The following is a 17,063-nucleotide window of genomic DNA, read 5'->3' as shown; positions in this document are numbered from 1 at the left end:
AACCTTCGAAAACTAAAGCACAATGCAAACTACCGAAAATACAGAGTAAAACCCCCTTTCGAAGACTACATAAATAATCAAAGGACGAACGAATTGAGCTAGTTTTGATAGTGATCGTTTGGATTTTTTAAATACAAAATATAAAGGAACTTGATCGATAAAGTCTAATATTTAAATTTTTAATGGATGAATTTTCAGAAAGAAACAGACCTAAAAAGGTTAGATATAGCTCAGATTATGAAAATTTTAGAAAACCACGAACCAAGATCACGATAATCGAACAACCTCACCTTCAGTCACCTTGTCATTACCTAAGCTTCATATTCAAAGTTTCTGGACAACCAAACCGCTCCATGACCAAAAACAACATACGGACTATAATACAACGCGGGGACCGATAAAATTTAAAGTAACAAAGAACCCTAGAAAGGACAAATTAAATCCAAGAACACAAAGCTCAAGGTAAAAATACATCTCCAACTTTTCACCATAACCTTAGAACATATTTTTTCTTCTGTACATTGAATTCAGATTGATTCCAAAATCCCCTAAATAAGGAGGAAAGCTGCAGAATAACCAAACATCACACAAATGTACACATCCTTAGGAAGGTCATTGAAACAATATCTTAAGTATTATCTCCTAAAGTGATCTCTCATAAAGAAGGGATATCTAAGGGCTTCCTTGGCTGTAAGTCTTTCAGAGGGATCAAATCTAAGTAATCCCTGTAACAGATGTATGAGATCGCCTGCTGAATGATCTACATGCTGCATTATAAGGTTCTGCAAATATTTGTGAAGAAAAAAGTGCGGACCAATATCAGTAATAAATAATTCATTTTGCTTTTTCTGTAGTATAGTGAGAAAGTTAAAAATTAAACAAACCTGTAACCTAGGAAGCTTCATTACAGCTTTGATACTCTCCCTCGAGGTTGCACCCTCAGGCCAGTCTAATCTACCCCTCCTAACATACTTCTCAGCATTTCGACTGCACATTGGCACAACAAGATACACATTAATAATTAAGTTAAACATGGATCAATTGAAAGTTACCATGGTAAGTCACACTTACTCGACTCTCTTCAACATGTGCTGTGGTAAAGGACCAAGTACCCTTTCCATCATAGCAAGATGTTCTAAATTTTCATGAGTCTGAAATAATGCTTCGCCCTGTAAATGAAATTAACAAGTTATAGCATACAAAAGAAAAAATGGATAATCGTTCATGAATAGAAGGTTTTGGATCCTGTAAAAGAAATTTGCAAGTTATAGCAATCAAAATAAAAAATGGATAGTCGTTCTATGAACAAAAGGTTATGAATGATGCAAACATACCGTGCATAACTCCACCAATATACATCCTACACTCCATATATCACATGGATAGCTCCAGCCAAGTCCTAATACACAAATGTTAAAATTAACTATTTGTAAAAGATAATACGTGCAAACAAACAAGTTAAGGCATGCATTCCTTCCACAGCTTTCCATACCAAGGATAACTTCAGGCGCTCTATAATGACGAGTTGATACAATGTAAGTCTGATCATCTCGCTCGTAAGTGGTGCTTCCAAAATCAATAACCTTTATGGCGCTAGATTTGGGAACTCTCTTGAAATAGGTACTTGGTGATCTAGACGAACTCTGAAAAAAAATACATTGAAATAAGGCGATATCAACCAATCTATGCAATGAAATAAGGCACTACAATATTTTAACCATTAAACAAAACAACAAATCACCAACTATCTTGAATACTTATACTTACCCATATCAACCACAAACTGCGTAAAGTATGGTTACGAAGCGCATTTTGAAGGTAATTTTTAAAAGATTGAATCCAATATAACATAAAAATTAACGATTACAAAGTTACACATATACAAGCTTTAAAGACAATTAAGAACCACGTGCTGAAAAAGGAAAGTACCTTGTAGTCGGGCACTTTGACATATTCCGGCGAAACTAGTAATATGTTTTCAGGTTTCAGGTCAGTATGAATCATCCGCAAATCATGCATGACTGCAAATAAAATTATTTCATTAGAAAGTTAACAGTGACACAACCAACACAGTCTAAGACTTGCCATTAGGAGTTAACTATATAAAATAATGAAGGTCATTTGCAATTAATTATATATATCAATAAAGAATACAGTGCGAAACATGGGAAAAAATTAGCTCAAAAGGAAGCTAGTTCAAGTAAACTACACACATGCTATACATTCCAATAGTTGTCTGCCAATCTCGCGGACAAGATCAATGGGAAATGAGCGATAATTGTTTTTCCGAAGAAAATCGTATAAGCTTGGTCCAAGTTTCTCAAACACCTGTTAAAACCATTTAAATTCATCGTTGTCTTAACCCCCAAATTATTTGTAAATTGGGGAAATCATTCCATCACAAATTAAATACTTACAATACAGATATGATTACGATAGTCAAACCAGTTCCGTATTTGCACACAACTGCAAGGAATAAGCTCATTTAACCAATGCAAAGGAATCAAAGATTTTACACTGTACTTTGCTTTTAGGCATAGAACTCAAATCAGATTTAAACTACTTACCGATTGCCTCCTTTGTCATGTTTACCAAGCTGTTGCAACACCTCAATTTCTATCATGGCTGCTTCTCGATACTTCTTTATCCCACGGACAATTTTAATCGCAACCATTTCCTTCCTTTCTCGGTCCCAGCATTCTAAGACCTGCCCAAAAGTTCCTTCACCCATTTTGCTATGGATCTTATCTGCAAACATATTACACAAAAATATAAACAATACAACCCTAGGTAATGCGGTGAATTGCAACATCCATTTAACATATACTGTCCAAATGTTTGTCCACACTAGGAAATAAAAACTCAGCAAGATAAAAAAATCTACAGTTGAAACAGGAATAAGTGGTTTAAGGTATTAAATAACATGACATGTGTCCACAATTAAAAAGTTCAGGATGCGAGTATGCATATGCATGTGAATGCTGAGTTTCGCAAACAACTATTACAGGTCTAAAAATATTAACTATGAATGTAAATTTCTTAATGATGGTAAGTGTAATTACAGCGAGAAGTTAAATTATCTCCAAGCGCAAACATGTAATGTCCATCTTTGTCATCATCTCGCCAAGGGGGAGAACCATTTTGAGCAACAGCCTTAACAAATAGGGAACAAGTGGTATGTTCTGAGGGACCCCTCGAAGGAGCATAGCTTGAAATAGCCCCAACATCTTGTCCACAAAACAATCCTACCTGAGCCTACACACAACCATCCATTCATGCACCACTCAATAGTTAAAAAATAAAACTTCATCCCAGTGTAATTAACGCAACCTACGCTCTCACCACCAACTCAGAATATAACCAAAAAATAAGAAATCAATCAAATAGGCAAGGGAGCTCCAGTAGAAAAATTAATTATCCAGGGCAAGACAAAAGAAAGGACAGGTGTTGAAAGAAATTTCAATAATTCACTTTAGAATAAATTAACAACAAATAAATTAAACAAATTCACCTTGTGTAAGGTTTCAAAGATTAGATCTTGAATAACAGCCCTATTTACGAATGATTGTTTCCAAAACTATTTTGCACTACATGAAAACAAATGATCTGATGATGTAAATCACACATCTAAAGTTTGAAATATATTTATAAATATGTGAACATAAACAGAGAATCGCGTCAATAAAAGTTATTCAGCAAGAACAGAAACTGTAAGAAGCATATGAAACTCCATTCTTAAAAACGATAACGAAAATCTATAGAGATCAAAAACCAGATCTATGCACAAATAAATCAGACATGAAACCAATTTTACCACAGAGACAACATAAAATTAATTATACAAACAAAAATAAAGTAAAAGTATTAAAATACCGAAGATCAATTGTTCTACCGATACAAAGTCACGCAATATTGAGTAAAAGGGCAAAAAGTTACAGATCCCATCAATAAAACAGAAAATATCGTCATACAAACCCTGTGAGACAAAAGGAAACGTTACCTGATCCAAACAAAACCTAATCTACACATATTCCACCAGATCTACAGGCAGAAACGATAATAGAACAAGAAAAGAAAAGAAATCATCAGATCTGATATTTTAGGATGAATAAGCTACCTTAGGGACCTCAGGAATGTCCCAGCCCAACCTCGCTCTCTTTCTCGGTCGCCGATCCATGTGAGAGTGGGGAAATTCGAAAACGCGTTCCATCTCCATGATTCGAAGATCTACGAAAACTTCAAAGAAGAGACAGATTAAGATGAAAGAGAAAATATGCTTGTGTGAAGATAGAGCCTCAGCTTCTGAAACCCTAATCTCGATGTTAGCCCAATAATAACGACCGTGGAGGCGGTTCAGATGAAATCTTACCGTCCACGTGTCCACGAGTGGAGCATCTTGATCATAAACCGTTGGATCGCGTTATCAGAGTAAACTATGGTTGAAGTAGGGTAAGCCTTTTAACCATGATTTGATCAGGTTTGGTGGACCTGCGGAATGGAATAAATATAAATATAAATAATTGCAAACATTTAGGTATGAATTTTTTTCTAAAAGAAACCTTTTCCATACAAATTTACAAAAACTCAAACCCTTTGGGAAATATATGCCAAAGTAGAACTACTTTTGTTTTCAGTTCTAAACAAGTATATCGAGCCGTGCGTATGCACGGGACGTATTTGTTTTATTTTGTATATTAAATAGTAAAATAGTGAAATTATGATGTAATGAAATATTATGAAAATTAAGTTATATTATTATAAATGTTGTTATTCAAGTAATAAAATAGTAAATCTAAGTGATGCAATAATAATTTCAGTTTTAAATATAATAAATAGAATTGATATCACAATATAATATAGTTAATTGAGCAAAAATTTTTTACTTTTTTTATTTTAAAATTTTTTAGAATAATAATATAATTACTATTATATTTATTTAACCATTAAAAATACTAATATTAATATTAATATAAATTATAAATTATAAAAATTTAAAAAATTAAAACTCTATTTAACAAAAATATTTAGTATAACAACATTTTTTATAATTGAAAAAAGCACACTTATAATAATAACACCATTATGAATAGTAATAATAATAATAAAAATAATAATAAACCAATAATAATAATAATATTTATGTTATAAATATTAATATTAATATTAATGCTAACACTAAGGCTAATGTCAACTATAATAATTTATAATTATATACAAAAATATACATTAACAACAAAACAAATAAAAATGACAAGTAATTGAAATACGATCCGTAGTAAATTAATTTAAGATGTGTGTCTAACTATAATAATAATATAGTAGTAATAACAACAACAACAACAATAATAATAATAATAACAACAATAATATCATTATAATAATATCTCGTAGTGATAAAAAAAAAATAATAATAATAGTAATAATAATAATAATACACTAACTAAATATGTAAAGAGATACACATTTTTTATGTCCTTTTTTGTTTTTACATTTTTATCCTCTTAATTATTATTTATTCAATTTAAATAATTATACATAATAAAAAATTATTTGTCAGTTTTATTATTTTACTAATCATGATAATAGAAATAATTGTAGTTAATAATAATAATAATAATAATAATAATAATTATAGTTGGTAGTAATACTAATCATAATAATTATAGTTAATAATAATAATAATTAATTATTATTAAAATTAGAGCTGATAATAATAATAATAATAACTATAATTAGAGTTATAATTGATAATAATAACAATAATATAAAAATAAAATAATAAATATCATGAAAATTAGGTTATATTGTTTTAAATATTATTATCAATGAAATGAATTTGTAAATTCAATTTTAAATATAATAAATAAAATTAATATCACAATATGTTGTAGTTAATTGATTTTACAAAATAATTATAATAATATATGACCCGTGCGTGCATGTATGCATATTTTTTTATTTATTGCAAATATGTTTAGAGTAATAATATATTTGTTATTATATTTATTTAACCATTAAAATAATTATAATATAAATATGAATTATAAATTATAAAAATTTTAAAAGATTAAAAATCTATTTAGCAAAAGTATTTAGTATAATAACATTTTTTATAATTAAAAAAAAACACTTATACTAATAACATCACTATGAATATTAATAATATTAATAATAAAAATAATAATGATACTAATAATAACAAACAAATGATAATAATAATGATAATGTTTATGTTATAAATATTAATGTCAAAAATAGCAAGGTTAATGTTAACATACTAATAATCTATAATTACATATAAAGATAAATACAACAACAACCAAACAATCAAGAAGGACAACTAATTGAGATATGATCTCGTAGTAAATTAAATTAATATGTGTGTCTAACTATTATAATAATAATAATAATAATAATAATAATAATAATATCCCATAGTGATAATAATAATAATAATAATAATAATAATAATAATAATAATAATAATAATACACTAACTAAATATGTAAAGAGATACACATTTTTTATGTCTTTTTTTGTTTTTACATTTTTATCCTCTTAATTATTATTTATTCAATTTAAATAATTATTCATAATAAAAAATTATTTGTCAGTTTTATTATTCTACTAATTTTAGTAACTATTTTTTTTCAATTCAAAAAATACCAAGACATAAAGATAAAATGAATAACAAAACAAATACAAAGAGCAAATAATTGTAATATGATCTCGTAGTAAATAAAAGTAAAATATGTGGCTAAGTATAATAATAATAATAATAATAATAATAATAATAATAATAATAATAATAATACCACTATGATAATATCGCGTAGTGATAAATTTTTTTTAATACTACTACTAATAATAATAATATTAATATTAATACAACTACATATATAAAGAGATAAACATTTTTGGTGTCCTTTTTATTTTATCAATTTTATCCTCTTAATTATTGTATTTTAAATTTAAATAATTATTTATAATAAAAAAATCAGTTTTATTATTTTACTAATTTTAGTAACTATTTTTTTAAATTGAAATAATTGTTCAAATGGAAAGATAAATGAACAACAAAACAAATAAAAATGATAAGTACCCACAGGTATCTGCAACGGTAGGAAACGAATGTTAAAAATAGATATCCACGGGTACGAATATTTTTTATACTCGCATGTTAACAGGGCGGGTACAAATATCATAGTATCCGTACCGTGGATACCCGTACTCACTAAACTTTAATTCATAAAAAAAATTCTGACCTAATTTCTTCTAAGCTGCACATCTTGTCTTCTCTTCTGTCTTCATTCTTCCAACTTCAAGTATTGGTATATTGTCTTCTTTTAGGTACACCCCTTGACATTATTGTCTTTCCTTTCTTTGAAATTGGACATATACATCAAACCCTATATAGACAGTGACATTTATGGTATGGTATGTTTGTTGTCAAATGATGAAATCAAAATAAGAATACTTAACACGTGGCAGTTGAGTTTTATTATTTGTTTATTTTATTTATTTGAGAAAGTGAGTTTATTGATCAAAGCACTAATTAAAAAATTTTCATTGTATTCAACGTCATTTTATATTTATTTTTATAACTATTTGGACTTGTATGAACTTGAGTTTATTTGAACATTATTCAAAATTTATGACAGTGATGTATTTTATTTTATTTTATTTGAATTTATGATTAAATATTTGTTTCTTAAATAATTTTGTAAATATCTGCGGGTACCCGTGGATACGTGCGGATATGAAAAAATAGGCGGGTACCCGATGAATATGGGTACGGATACGGGACAAATATTTATCCAGCAGGTAGAGTATGGGGAAACTACTACTCGTACCCTACTCGCCTTGTTGACATCTCTAAAAATGTGTATCTAACAATAATAATAAAAACAATAATAATAATAATATAATAATATTAGTACTATAATGATAGAAATAATTATAATTAATAATAATGATAATAATATTTATAGTTGATAGTAATAATGATTATAAATTATAGTTGATAATAATAACCCGTGACGGATCTTGACCAATAATTTTGGAGGAGCCAAAATAATTTATAGTAAAAAATTTTGAACTCATCAATAATTTATTCGGAATAAAAATCTCCAGTTATTCCTTTTTTAATGTAAATAACCATATTACATTCAAGAAATTCCTCTTTCATCTTATTCTAAATTTTGTTTTGATAATCTTCGTTGTAGAAAATGAAACATTAAGAGTTAAATAAAATGAATTAGAAAATCAATCAAGTAAACTATCTTTAATTTGTTTGTTTTTGTCAAAGATTGACATAATTCAATAATGGTAGACAAATTCTTCAAATTTGAATGAGTATGAACATCAACAATGAAATATTGAAGTGAAATTTTAAACTAATCATATATTTATCAATATACATTTTTTTTAAGTTTAAGACAAAAAAATAATTTATCATGATCTAATAAAAATTGAGATGTAATTACTAACAAAAATATATAATAGTAATAATATTATATATTACAAATAAGAGTAATAACTTTACTACTAATAATAATGTTAATAATACTAATAGTAATAATATATAATAGTAACATATAATAATAATAACAACAATTATTATTATTATTATTATAATACCAATATTTGTTATAATTTTACTACTATCACTATAAATAAGATTTATAATAATATGTTATTAATAATTAGAAATACTAATACTTATAAAAATAATACAAATGATAATATTATTTATAATTAATATTATAGTTGAAATCATACAGTAAAAAATTTTGAACCCAAATAATTTATTCGGAATAAAAATATCCAGTTATTCCTTTTTGAATGTAAATAACCATATTGCGTTCAAGAAATTCATCTTTCATCTTACTCCAAATTTTGTTTTGATAATCTTGTTGTAGAAAATGAAACATTAAGAGTTAAATAAAATGAATTAGACAATCAATCAAGTAAAATATCTTTAATTTGTTTGTTTTTGTCAAAAATTGACATAATTCAATAATGGTCGACAAATCCTTCAAATTTGAATGGGTATGAATATCAACATTGAAATATTGAAGTGAAATTTTAAACTAATCATATATTTATCAATATACCTATTTTTTTTAAGTTTAAGACAAAAAAATAATTTATCATGATCTAATAAAAATTGAGATGTAACATATTACAAATAAGAGTAACAACTTTACTACTAATAATGTTAATAATACTAATAGTAATAATATATAATAGTAACATATAATAATAATAATAATAATAATAACTATTATTATTATTATTATACTAATATTTGTTATAATTTTACTACTATCACTATAAATAATATTTATAATAATATATTATTAATAATTAGAAATATTAATACTTATAAAAATAATTCAAATAATAATATATTTATAATTAATATTATAGTTAAAATTATATAGTAAAAAACTTTGAACTCATCAATAATTTATTCGGAATAAAAATCTCCGGTTATTCTTTTTTGAATGTAAATAACCATATTGCATTCAAGAAATTCATCTTTTATCTTATTCCAATTTTTACTATATAATTTTAAACTAATCATATATTTATCAATATACCTTTTTTTTTTAAGTTTAAGACAAAAAAAATAATTTATCATAATCTAATAAAAATTGATATGTAATTACTAACAAAAATATATAATAATAATAATAATAATAATATCATATATTACAAATAAAAATAATAACTTTACTACTAATAATGTTAATAATACTAATAATAATAATATATAATAGTAACATGTAATAATAATAATACTAATATTTGTTATAATTTTACTACTATCACTATAAATAATATTATAATAATATTTTATTAATAATTAGAAATACTAATACTTATAAAAATAATACAAATAATAATATATTTATAATTAATATTATAGTTGAAATCATAAATAAATGAAAAAAATAAAAACAAATTGACTTTTGTAGGATTTGAACTCGGGTCCTTTTGTATCATAGTTTTAAAATGACGAAAAAACTAATTTCTATGACACGTGTCAATAAAAAAAAATGGGTATTATAGTAATTTTGGTGATATCTTCTTTTCTTAATATGTAATAGATTCGACTCTGGGATTGTCGAATTCTAAACTTTGATTTTGCATACCTCCTCAGAAATTAGTTGAAATTCGAATTTACAAGGACTAGATTTTGACCACATTTTTCTTTTTTTATGATAAAAATCACAAGAAAAAAATATTTCAAATATATTAATAAATAATTATTATATGAAGTTTACTAACTTATGAAATTATTATTACCATTAATAATTGATAATTGAAAAAATATATTAAATTATTCTCTTATTAATGTAAATTTTGTTAATATATAATTAATAACTGTAAAGTATTAATAACAAATTTAGTTTTATATTAAAAGGAAAAATTATTAAAATTATTATATTAACTTTATACATGTTTTTAGATTAATTTAATTATTGGTAGTAAATATAAAATTAATGATAAAAATGTTACTAAAAATGGTTATATAATATATCATATTTAAAAATAAGACTATAAAGTGAAAATAATTTATGCTTTTCTTTAATTCGTCAATATTATTTTTTAAATGTAATTTATAGGAATAAAACAATATTCATTGTCAAAGTGAATTAAATTGAAATAATAAGATTACTAATTTAATAAAGTATGTATTTTAACAATTTAAAAAATTGTATTTAAGTTTTACTGAAATAGTTAATTAAAAGAACATCTCTGAATTTTGTGTTGTTAGGTATATTTTATATTTATTTTCTTCTTTCTTTTTTCTTGGTTTCATACTGTAAATGTTATTGCATAAAGTTGTAAGCCCGAAAAGAAGAAAAAAAAAAACTCACTAAAATTTTATGGGTGAGTTCATCTGAATCATTTAAAAATAACACTGTTAATTTATAAAGATTAATAAAGAGTATACTTTTTGTAACTCTTCTTTAAAATCATGTTTATATTACCTTTAGTGTATTTTAAAATCATGACACCGTGGTGTTATAATTAACTCTATGTCATATGTTCCCATATTTCGATTACATACGATAAACAAAATCGTCGCACAAATACATGTAATACATATAAATAAAAATCTAAATAAGTATCCTAATCAAGACTCATTAAAAAAATGTTTGATTGCGTAATCATGATCCTATAAAATAAGTATTTTAAATGCGAGAGTGTTTTAAAATAATATTAATACCATATTATTTTAATAATAAAATATAATGTTAGAATAAACAGAATATGATCATAATATTTATTATAATAATTATTCATAAATTTATAAACAATATTCATACCGATAATCATATTGTAAATAATAAACGGAAGTGTATCTGAATTAGCCATAACGATGTTCTTTAGAGTAATTGATCAGTGATTTTTCTTCTGTAGAGAATCTTTATTTTTCTGTAGAGAAAGGAACAGGAACTTGAAAAATACGTTATGATTATGTGTACTCTCAGAAGAGGACCACGACCATATATAAACTGGATTACTTAAGTTTTAGTATTTCTAATTTGGTCCCTCATCAAATTAGAAATTACTAAATGGTCTCTACACAATATTTATTCTCATGACATATGCCTTTAGTCAAATCTTTAATTTAGTCATATCACTTTATTATTTGACTTTATAAATAATGGCACTAACATATTTAATTATGTATCATATATATGCATGACCCAAAAATATTAACAAATAAATTATAAATAAAATTTTTATTAAGGGATTTGATTACTTAAAATTATTTTATCTCTTTATTTTTTTTTCTAAAAGCTCTCTCATCTCTTTTTAAATTATCTCATCGTGTGATCATTTGTTTGAAAATAAAAAACTGTCAATGTAATCATTGTAGTGGCAAGATTTTCAAATCTATTTGATTAATTGATTAATTTCTCTGTTTGAGTGAGTTGATTTTCAACCGTTTTTTTTTTTTGTATTTTTGATCATCCTTACACATGTCTCTCCTCGAGGTCACATGTGTTCCTTTAGTATTCTATTTGGTTCTCTATTGATCAATGGTCATGAAGGTATGATCAGATCACCTTTGTAGTATTTTTATGTATAAATAGAGTACCATGTGGCTTGGAGAAGGTTTTGGTGTTGTTATAGCCATTCAAGCTATTCATTTGGTAAGAGAAATTAGTCTTTATTTATGTTGTGTGAGTTTTTATAAAATTGAGGGTTTACATGTTGATGCTCTTTTGCGTTTGGGGATGAAATATGGATGGTTTTGATGAATCTGGTTTGATTGTATGATTGTTGTGATCTGGTATAGTTTGGATGATAAATTGCATATTGAATGGTTATGATTGAATTGGTGTGTGAATGAGATAGTTTGAAATTTGAGAAAGTTGGTACAAGCTCTAATTTATGTAGAATTGATATGACTCAAAGTACTAAAAGAGAATTACCAAATTGATCAATTGGACAGATAAAATTCCCTTAATCACAACACAAAATTTATGTTTTTTTAAATAGTGCTGAGCACTAGTTTTTACGAGTTGATTGGCGTCGAGCGTTGGACTAGGACCATTTTAGCTTTACAACGCTGAGTGTTTCTATGCTGGCGCTGAGCACCCATTTTCACAAGATGTTTTGTTTTGTTTGTTTTTCATTGTTCGTTATTTTTTGATGTTCTTTTGTTTACATGAAGCGTGTTTATGGATTTCATTATGATGAATCGAATAGAATCTCTTATGATGAACATGGATGATGAAGTTTGAAGAATTTTAAGATAAATTATTAGTGATTTTATTATTATTGTATGTCTTGATATAAGAGATGTCTGAAAGGAGGTATTTTGAACTCTAATAATCATTCACACTCAAACAATGAGTTATATGGTGAGAGTAGCAGGAAATTATAGCCTTTGGACATGTTCTTTGGTCTTAGTCGTGAAGGGGATTAACCTTGTGTGGTTGGGTGATAAACTATTGTGGTTTTGAACTTTGCGGAGTCTAGAAACCATCACAGGTGCAGAACTCCAGTGAATCATATATCAAGGGCATGTATCTAGATAATTGAGTTTAGTGTGAACAATTATTTGTGTATAATTGTAACGCCTTAACTATTATATAATAACTATTTTTTGATAAAAGATTGAATAATTTTTTTCTTTTATACAATAAAATTGTCCTTAAGAGAACATAAACAACACAACTTCTCATCCCCATATATATATATATATATATATATATATATATATATATATATATGGTCATGACCGACTCGACTGAATTTGGCCAAATTTACGATAGGATCGACTCGCCTAAATATGACCAAATTTCGGTCGTGAGATGTAGGACGTGAGACGTGAGACGAAGGATGTGGGACGTGAGACATAGAACGTGAAACGTGAGATGTGTCACGTGAGACGTAAGACGTGAGACATGAGACATAGGACGTGAGACGTGAGACATGGGACGTGAGATGTAAAACATGAGACGTGAGATGTGGGATATGGGACGTGGGATATGGGACGTGAGACGTGAGACGTGAGATGTGTGATGTGAGACATGGAACGTGAGACGTTGGACGTTGAACGTGAGACGTAAGACGTGGGACGTAAGACGTGAGACGTAGGATGTGAGACGTAGAACGTGAGACGTAGGACGTGAGACATGAGACGTGAAACATAGAACGTGAGACGTGAAACGTAGGACGTGAGACGTGAGACGTGAGACGTGAGATGTAGAACGTAAAATGTGAGACGTGAGACGTGTGACGTGAGACATGGGACGTGGAACGTTGCACGTTGCACGTGAGACGTGAGACATGAAACGTGAGATGTGGGACGTTGGACGTGAAACGTTGGACGTTGGACGTGTGATGTGAGACGTTGGACGTGAGACGTGAAACATGCGACGTGAGACATTAGACGTGAGACGTTGGACGTAAGATGTGTGACGTGAAACATGGAACGTGAGAGACGTGCGACGTGAGACGTGAAGCGCAGGACGTGAGACGTTGGACATGAGACGTAGGACGTGAGACGTTAGACGTTGGACGTTGGACGTGGGACGTGAGACGCGGGACATGAGACGTGGGACGTGAAACGTGGGACGTGAGACGCGAGACATGAGACGTGGAATGTGGAACGTGAGACGTGAGACGTGATACGTAGGACGTGGGACGTGAAAGACGTGAGATACGTGAAACGTGAGACACGTGCGACGTGTGACGTCAGACGTGAGACGAGATACGTGAGACGTGCAACATACGACGTGTGACGTAGAACGTGAAACGTACGATGTACAATGTGCGACGTGCGACGTACAACGTGAGACGTGCGACATGCGATGTGTGACGTGAAACGTGAGACGTTCGTAAATACTAAACCTTGAAATTTATATTCATAAACTTTAAACCTTACAATTAAATTAAAAATTTTAGAAGTCTAATAAAAGAATTATTAATGTATCTATAAATTTGTACCAACAAATTTAAATTATACTCTTGTAAAAAAATGTATTAATAAAAAGATATTAAATACATATAAAAGTTAAAGAATAAAAATATGAGGTTAAAAGTAATAATTAATGTTTATTTAACACCTAAAAATAAAAAAAATATGAGGATAACAACAATAATTTATATTTATTGAACTCTTAAATGAACAGAAGGAAGTAGAGGATGATCTGAAAAGTTAAACTAAGGATGGGCAAAATATCTAATTTTCATGATCTAATCCATTTTTGTTATGATTCAATCCATTTAATATTCATTTTATTAAAAATCCAATCCATTTGATTGGATTTGGATATCAATATAATCTACATTTTATATATTTTATGGATTGTATATCCATACTCTAAATCTAGATTTTCAAAATGGATAATCCAAAATATCCAAACCAAATTTTTAGTTTATATTTTTGGTTAGGTTAGGCTAAAGATTGAGACGAACTAGCCCAAATTTAGTCGTATTTGATAGAGTTGACGTGACCCTATACAAAATTTGGCTGAATTAGGCCAAATTCTGTCAAGTCGGTCCCGATCGAAATTTGGCCCAGCTGGTCCTGGACAAAATTAGGAAGTATTCGGTTGAGTTCACCCCGATCCAAATTTGACTTCATTGGGCTTATTCGACCTAGACAAAATTTGACCATATTCGGCCGAGACAACCGCGACCAAAATTTAGCTGTATTTAGCCTAGTTGGCTCTAGTCAAAATTCGGTCGAATTCAATCGAGTTGGCCCCAATTGAGATTTGGCCGAGTCAGTCCTAGCCTAAATTTGGTCGTATTCGACTGAGACAATCTAGCATGAAATTTGGCCGTATTCAAATGAGTCGGTCACGATAGAAATTTGGCCGTATTCAACTGAGTCGGCCATGACCGAAATTCAGCCGAATTTAGTCGAGTTAGCTCCGGTCAAAATTCGGTCGTGTTGGGCTCAACCAAAATTTGACTAAGTTGGTCCTAACCTGAATTTGGTTGTATTCGTCAAAGTCGATCGTGACCGAATTTTGGTTATATTTAGGCGAGTCGATCCTGACATAAATTTGGCCAAATTTAGTCGAGTTGGTCATGATCGAAATTGGTGGAGTCAGCACTAGCCCAAATTTAACCGTATTCGATCGAGTAAGTCCCGAACAAAATTTGACTATATTCAACTTAGTCGGCTGTGATCGAAAATTGATCATATTCAGTCAAGTCGGTCCCGAACGACGAATTTAATGGAGTCAACCCTAATTGAAATTTGACTGATCAAGTCTTGGCCCAAATGTGGCCATATTTGGCCAAGTCGGCTTTGGCCAAAATTTGGTCGTATTAGGCAAAATCGACCTTGGTCGAAATTCAGTCGAATCCAGTCAAGTCAATCTCGACTGAAATTTTGTCAAGTCGACCTTGGCCCAAATTTGGTTACGTCGTCCCCGACCGAAATTCGTTCGAAAGTCATCCAAGTTCATCCCATGCTGAAATTTGGTCTCGTTGGCCCCGACAAAAAATCTGCAAAATTCTATGGTGTCAGCCCTATAGACACAAGTTTTAAAAAATTTAATTTGAATTTATTTTATGAAAAATGGATTTTGGATTTTGAACTTGATCCAATATTTAGATATGGATTTAAACTTGATCTAAATATTTGGATCTAGATTTTTAAAAAATCCAATCTACTTTTTTTGAAAAAATGGATTTGGATCGAAAATCTAATCCAATTATTTGGATCCAAAATGGATGTGGATTGGATCATTAAAAATCCAATCCACGATCACCCATAAAACTCATGACTCTTTCTTAACTATACTCTTCGACATTTTCAAAGATCATAAAATGTGATGACTATCGAATTATGTCATTATGTAAACCATACACAAAGAATACAAATCAATAAAATATACATGCAATTTTCTTTTATCCATGCTCACTGAAGAAAATAATATTTACTTTTACTTTATTTCTTTTTATATTTATTGAATCATAAAATAATAATAAAATAAAAATCAAAACAAGAACTTTAAATAAATAAAATATGGATTAGAATGTTATAAACAAATATAATAACAAAAAATATATATTAATATAAAGAACTAGTGTATATCTTAAGATAAATGAAATGAAATAAATAAACATGATAAATGCGTAATTAGAGATAATTAAATGAAATAAATAATTAGGATTAATGCATAACAGAAGATAAATTCAATGAAATAAATAAATAGAACTCATGCATAACTTGAGATAAAATAAAATAATATAAATAAATAGAACCAATACATAACTCGAGATAAATTAAATAATATAAATATAAATAAATAAAATGATAACAAATGAAAATAAGTTAAGTAGAAGTAAATATATTTCAAAATAAATAAAAGATTAATATAACATACGAGTTAATCAAGATTAATATAAAAAAGATCTTAACCTCACTCTCCCTTATCTTGTTAGTTGAGGAGATACCCCCTTACCTTTTTAGTTGAAGAGATACTCTAACAATATTTTTAGAAGACTAAGATATTTTTCAAATATTTTTGCTCAAACTTTCTCTCTCTTTCTTTGTCATTTTCTCTCTC

At 28.0% G+C, this 17,063-nt stretch overlaps 1 protein-coding gene across 4 annotated transcripts; it reads right to left on the bottom strand.

Annotated features, from left to right (window-relative positions):
* Positions 1-441: 441 nt before the first annotated feature.
* LOC114177973 (serine/threonine-protein kinase AFC2) lies at positions 442-4,322 on the bottom strand. Of its 4 annotated transcripts, XM_028063599.1 has the most exons (11): positions 4,118-4,322; positions 3,063-3,255; positions 2,568-2,748; positions 2,418-2,466; positions 2,214-2,328; positions 1,930-2,021; positions 1,493-1,643; positions 1,335-1,399; positions 1,072-1,169; positions 885-987; positions 442-782 (listed from the first exon to the last, which is right to left on the bottom strand). In XM_028063599.1, the coding sequence occupies exons 1-11, from the start codon at positions 4,214-4,216 to the stop codon at positions 636-638; spliced, it is 1,293 nt and encodes a 430-aa protein (XP_027919400.1). In that variant the 5' UTR covers positions 4,217-4,322; the 3' UTR covers positions 442-635. The 4 variants fall into 4 exon arrangements, with proteins under 4 accessions (XP_027919400.1, XP_027919401.1, XP_027919402.1 ...); XM_028063600.1 differs by lacking the exon at positions 3,063-3,255 and having other exon boundaries at positions 4,118-4,308; XM_028063601.1 differs by lacking the exons at positions 2,214-2,328; positions 2,418-2,466 and having other exon boundaries at positions 4,118-4,305.
* Positions 4,323-17,063: the final 12,741 nt, after the last annotated feature.

This window comes from Vigna unguiculata, chromosome 3 (assembly GCF_004118075.2).
Source record: "Vigna unguiculata cultivar IT97K-499-35 chromosome 3, ASM411807v1, whole genome shotgun sequence".
Taxonomy (NCBI): domain Eukaryota; kingdom Viridiplantae; phylum Streptophyta; class Magnoliopsida; order Fabales; family Fabaceae; genus Vigna; species Vigna unguiculata.
The sequence above is the reverse complement of the archived record's forward strand: the minus strand, read 5'-3'. Positions and strand labels throughout refer to the sequence as shown.

Excerpts from the sequence above, each read along its gene's own strand:
- LOC114177973 (XM_028063599.1), bottom strand. The coding sequence starts at position 4,216 with ATGGAGATGGAACGCGTTTTCGAATTTCCCCACTCTCACATGGATCGG. Across the intron at positions 3,256-4,117 it reads ACATTCCTGAGGTCCCTAAG|GCTCAGGTAGGATTGTTTTG; the intron begins GTAGCTTATTCA and ends GGTTGTGTGTAG. Across the intron at positions 2,467-2,567 it reads CATGACAAAGGAGGCAATCG|TTGTGTGCAAATACGGAACT; the intron begins GTAAGTAGTTTA and ends TATTCCTTGCAG.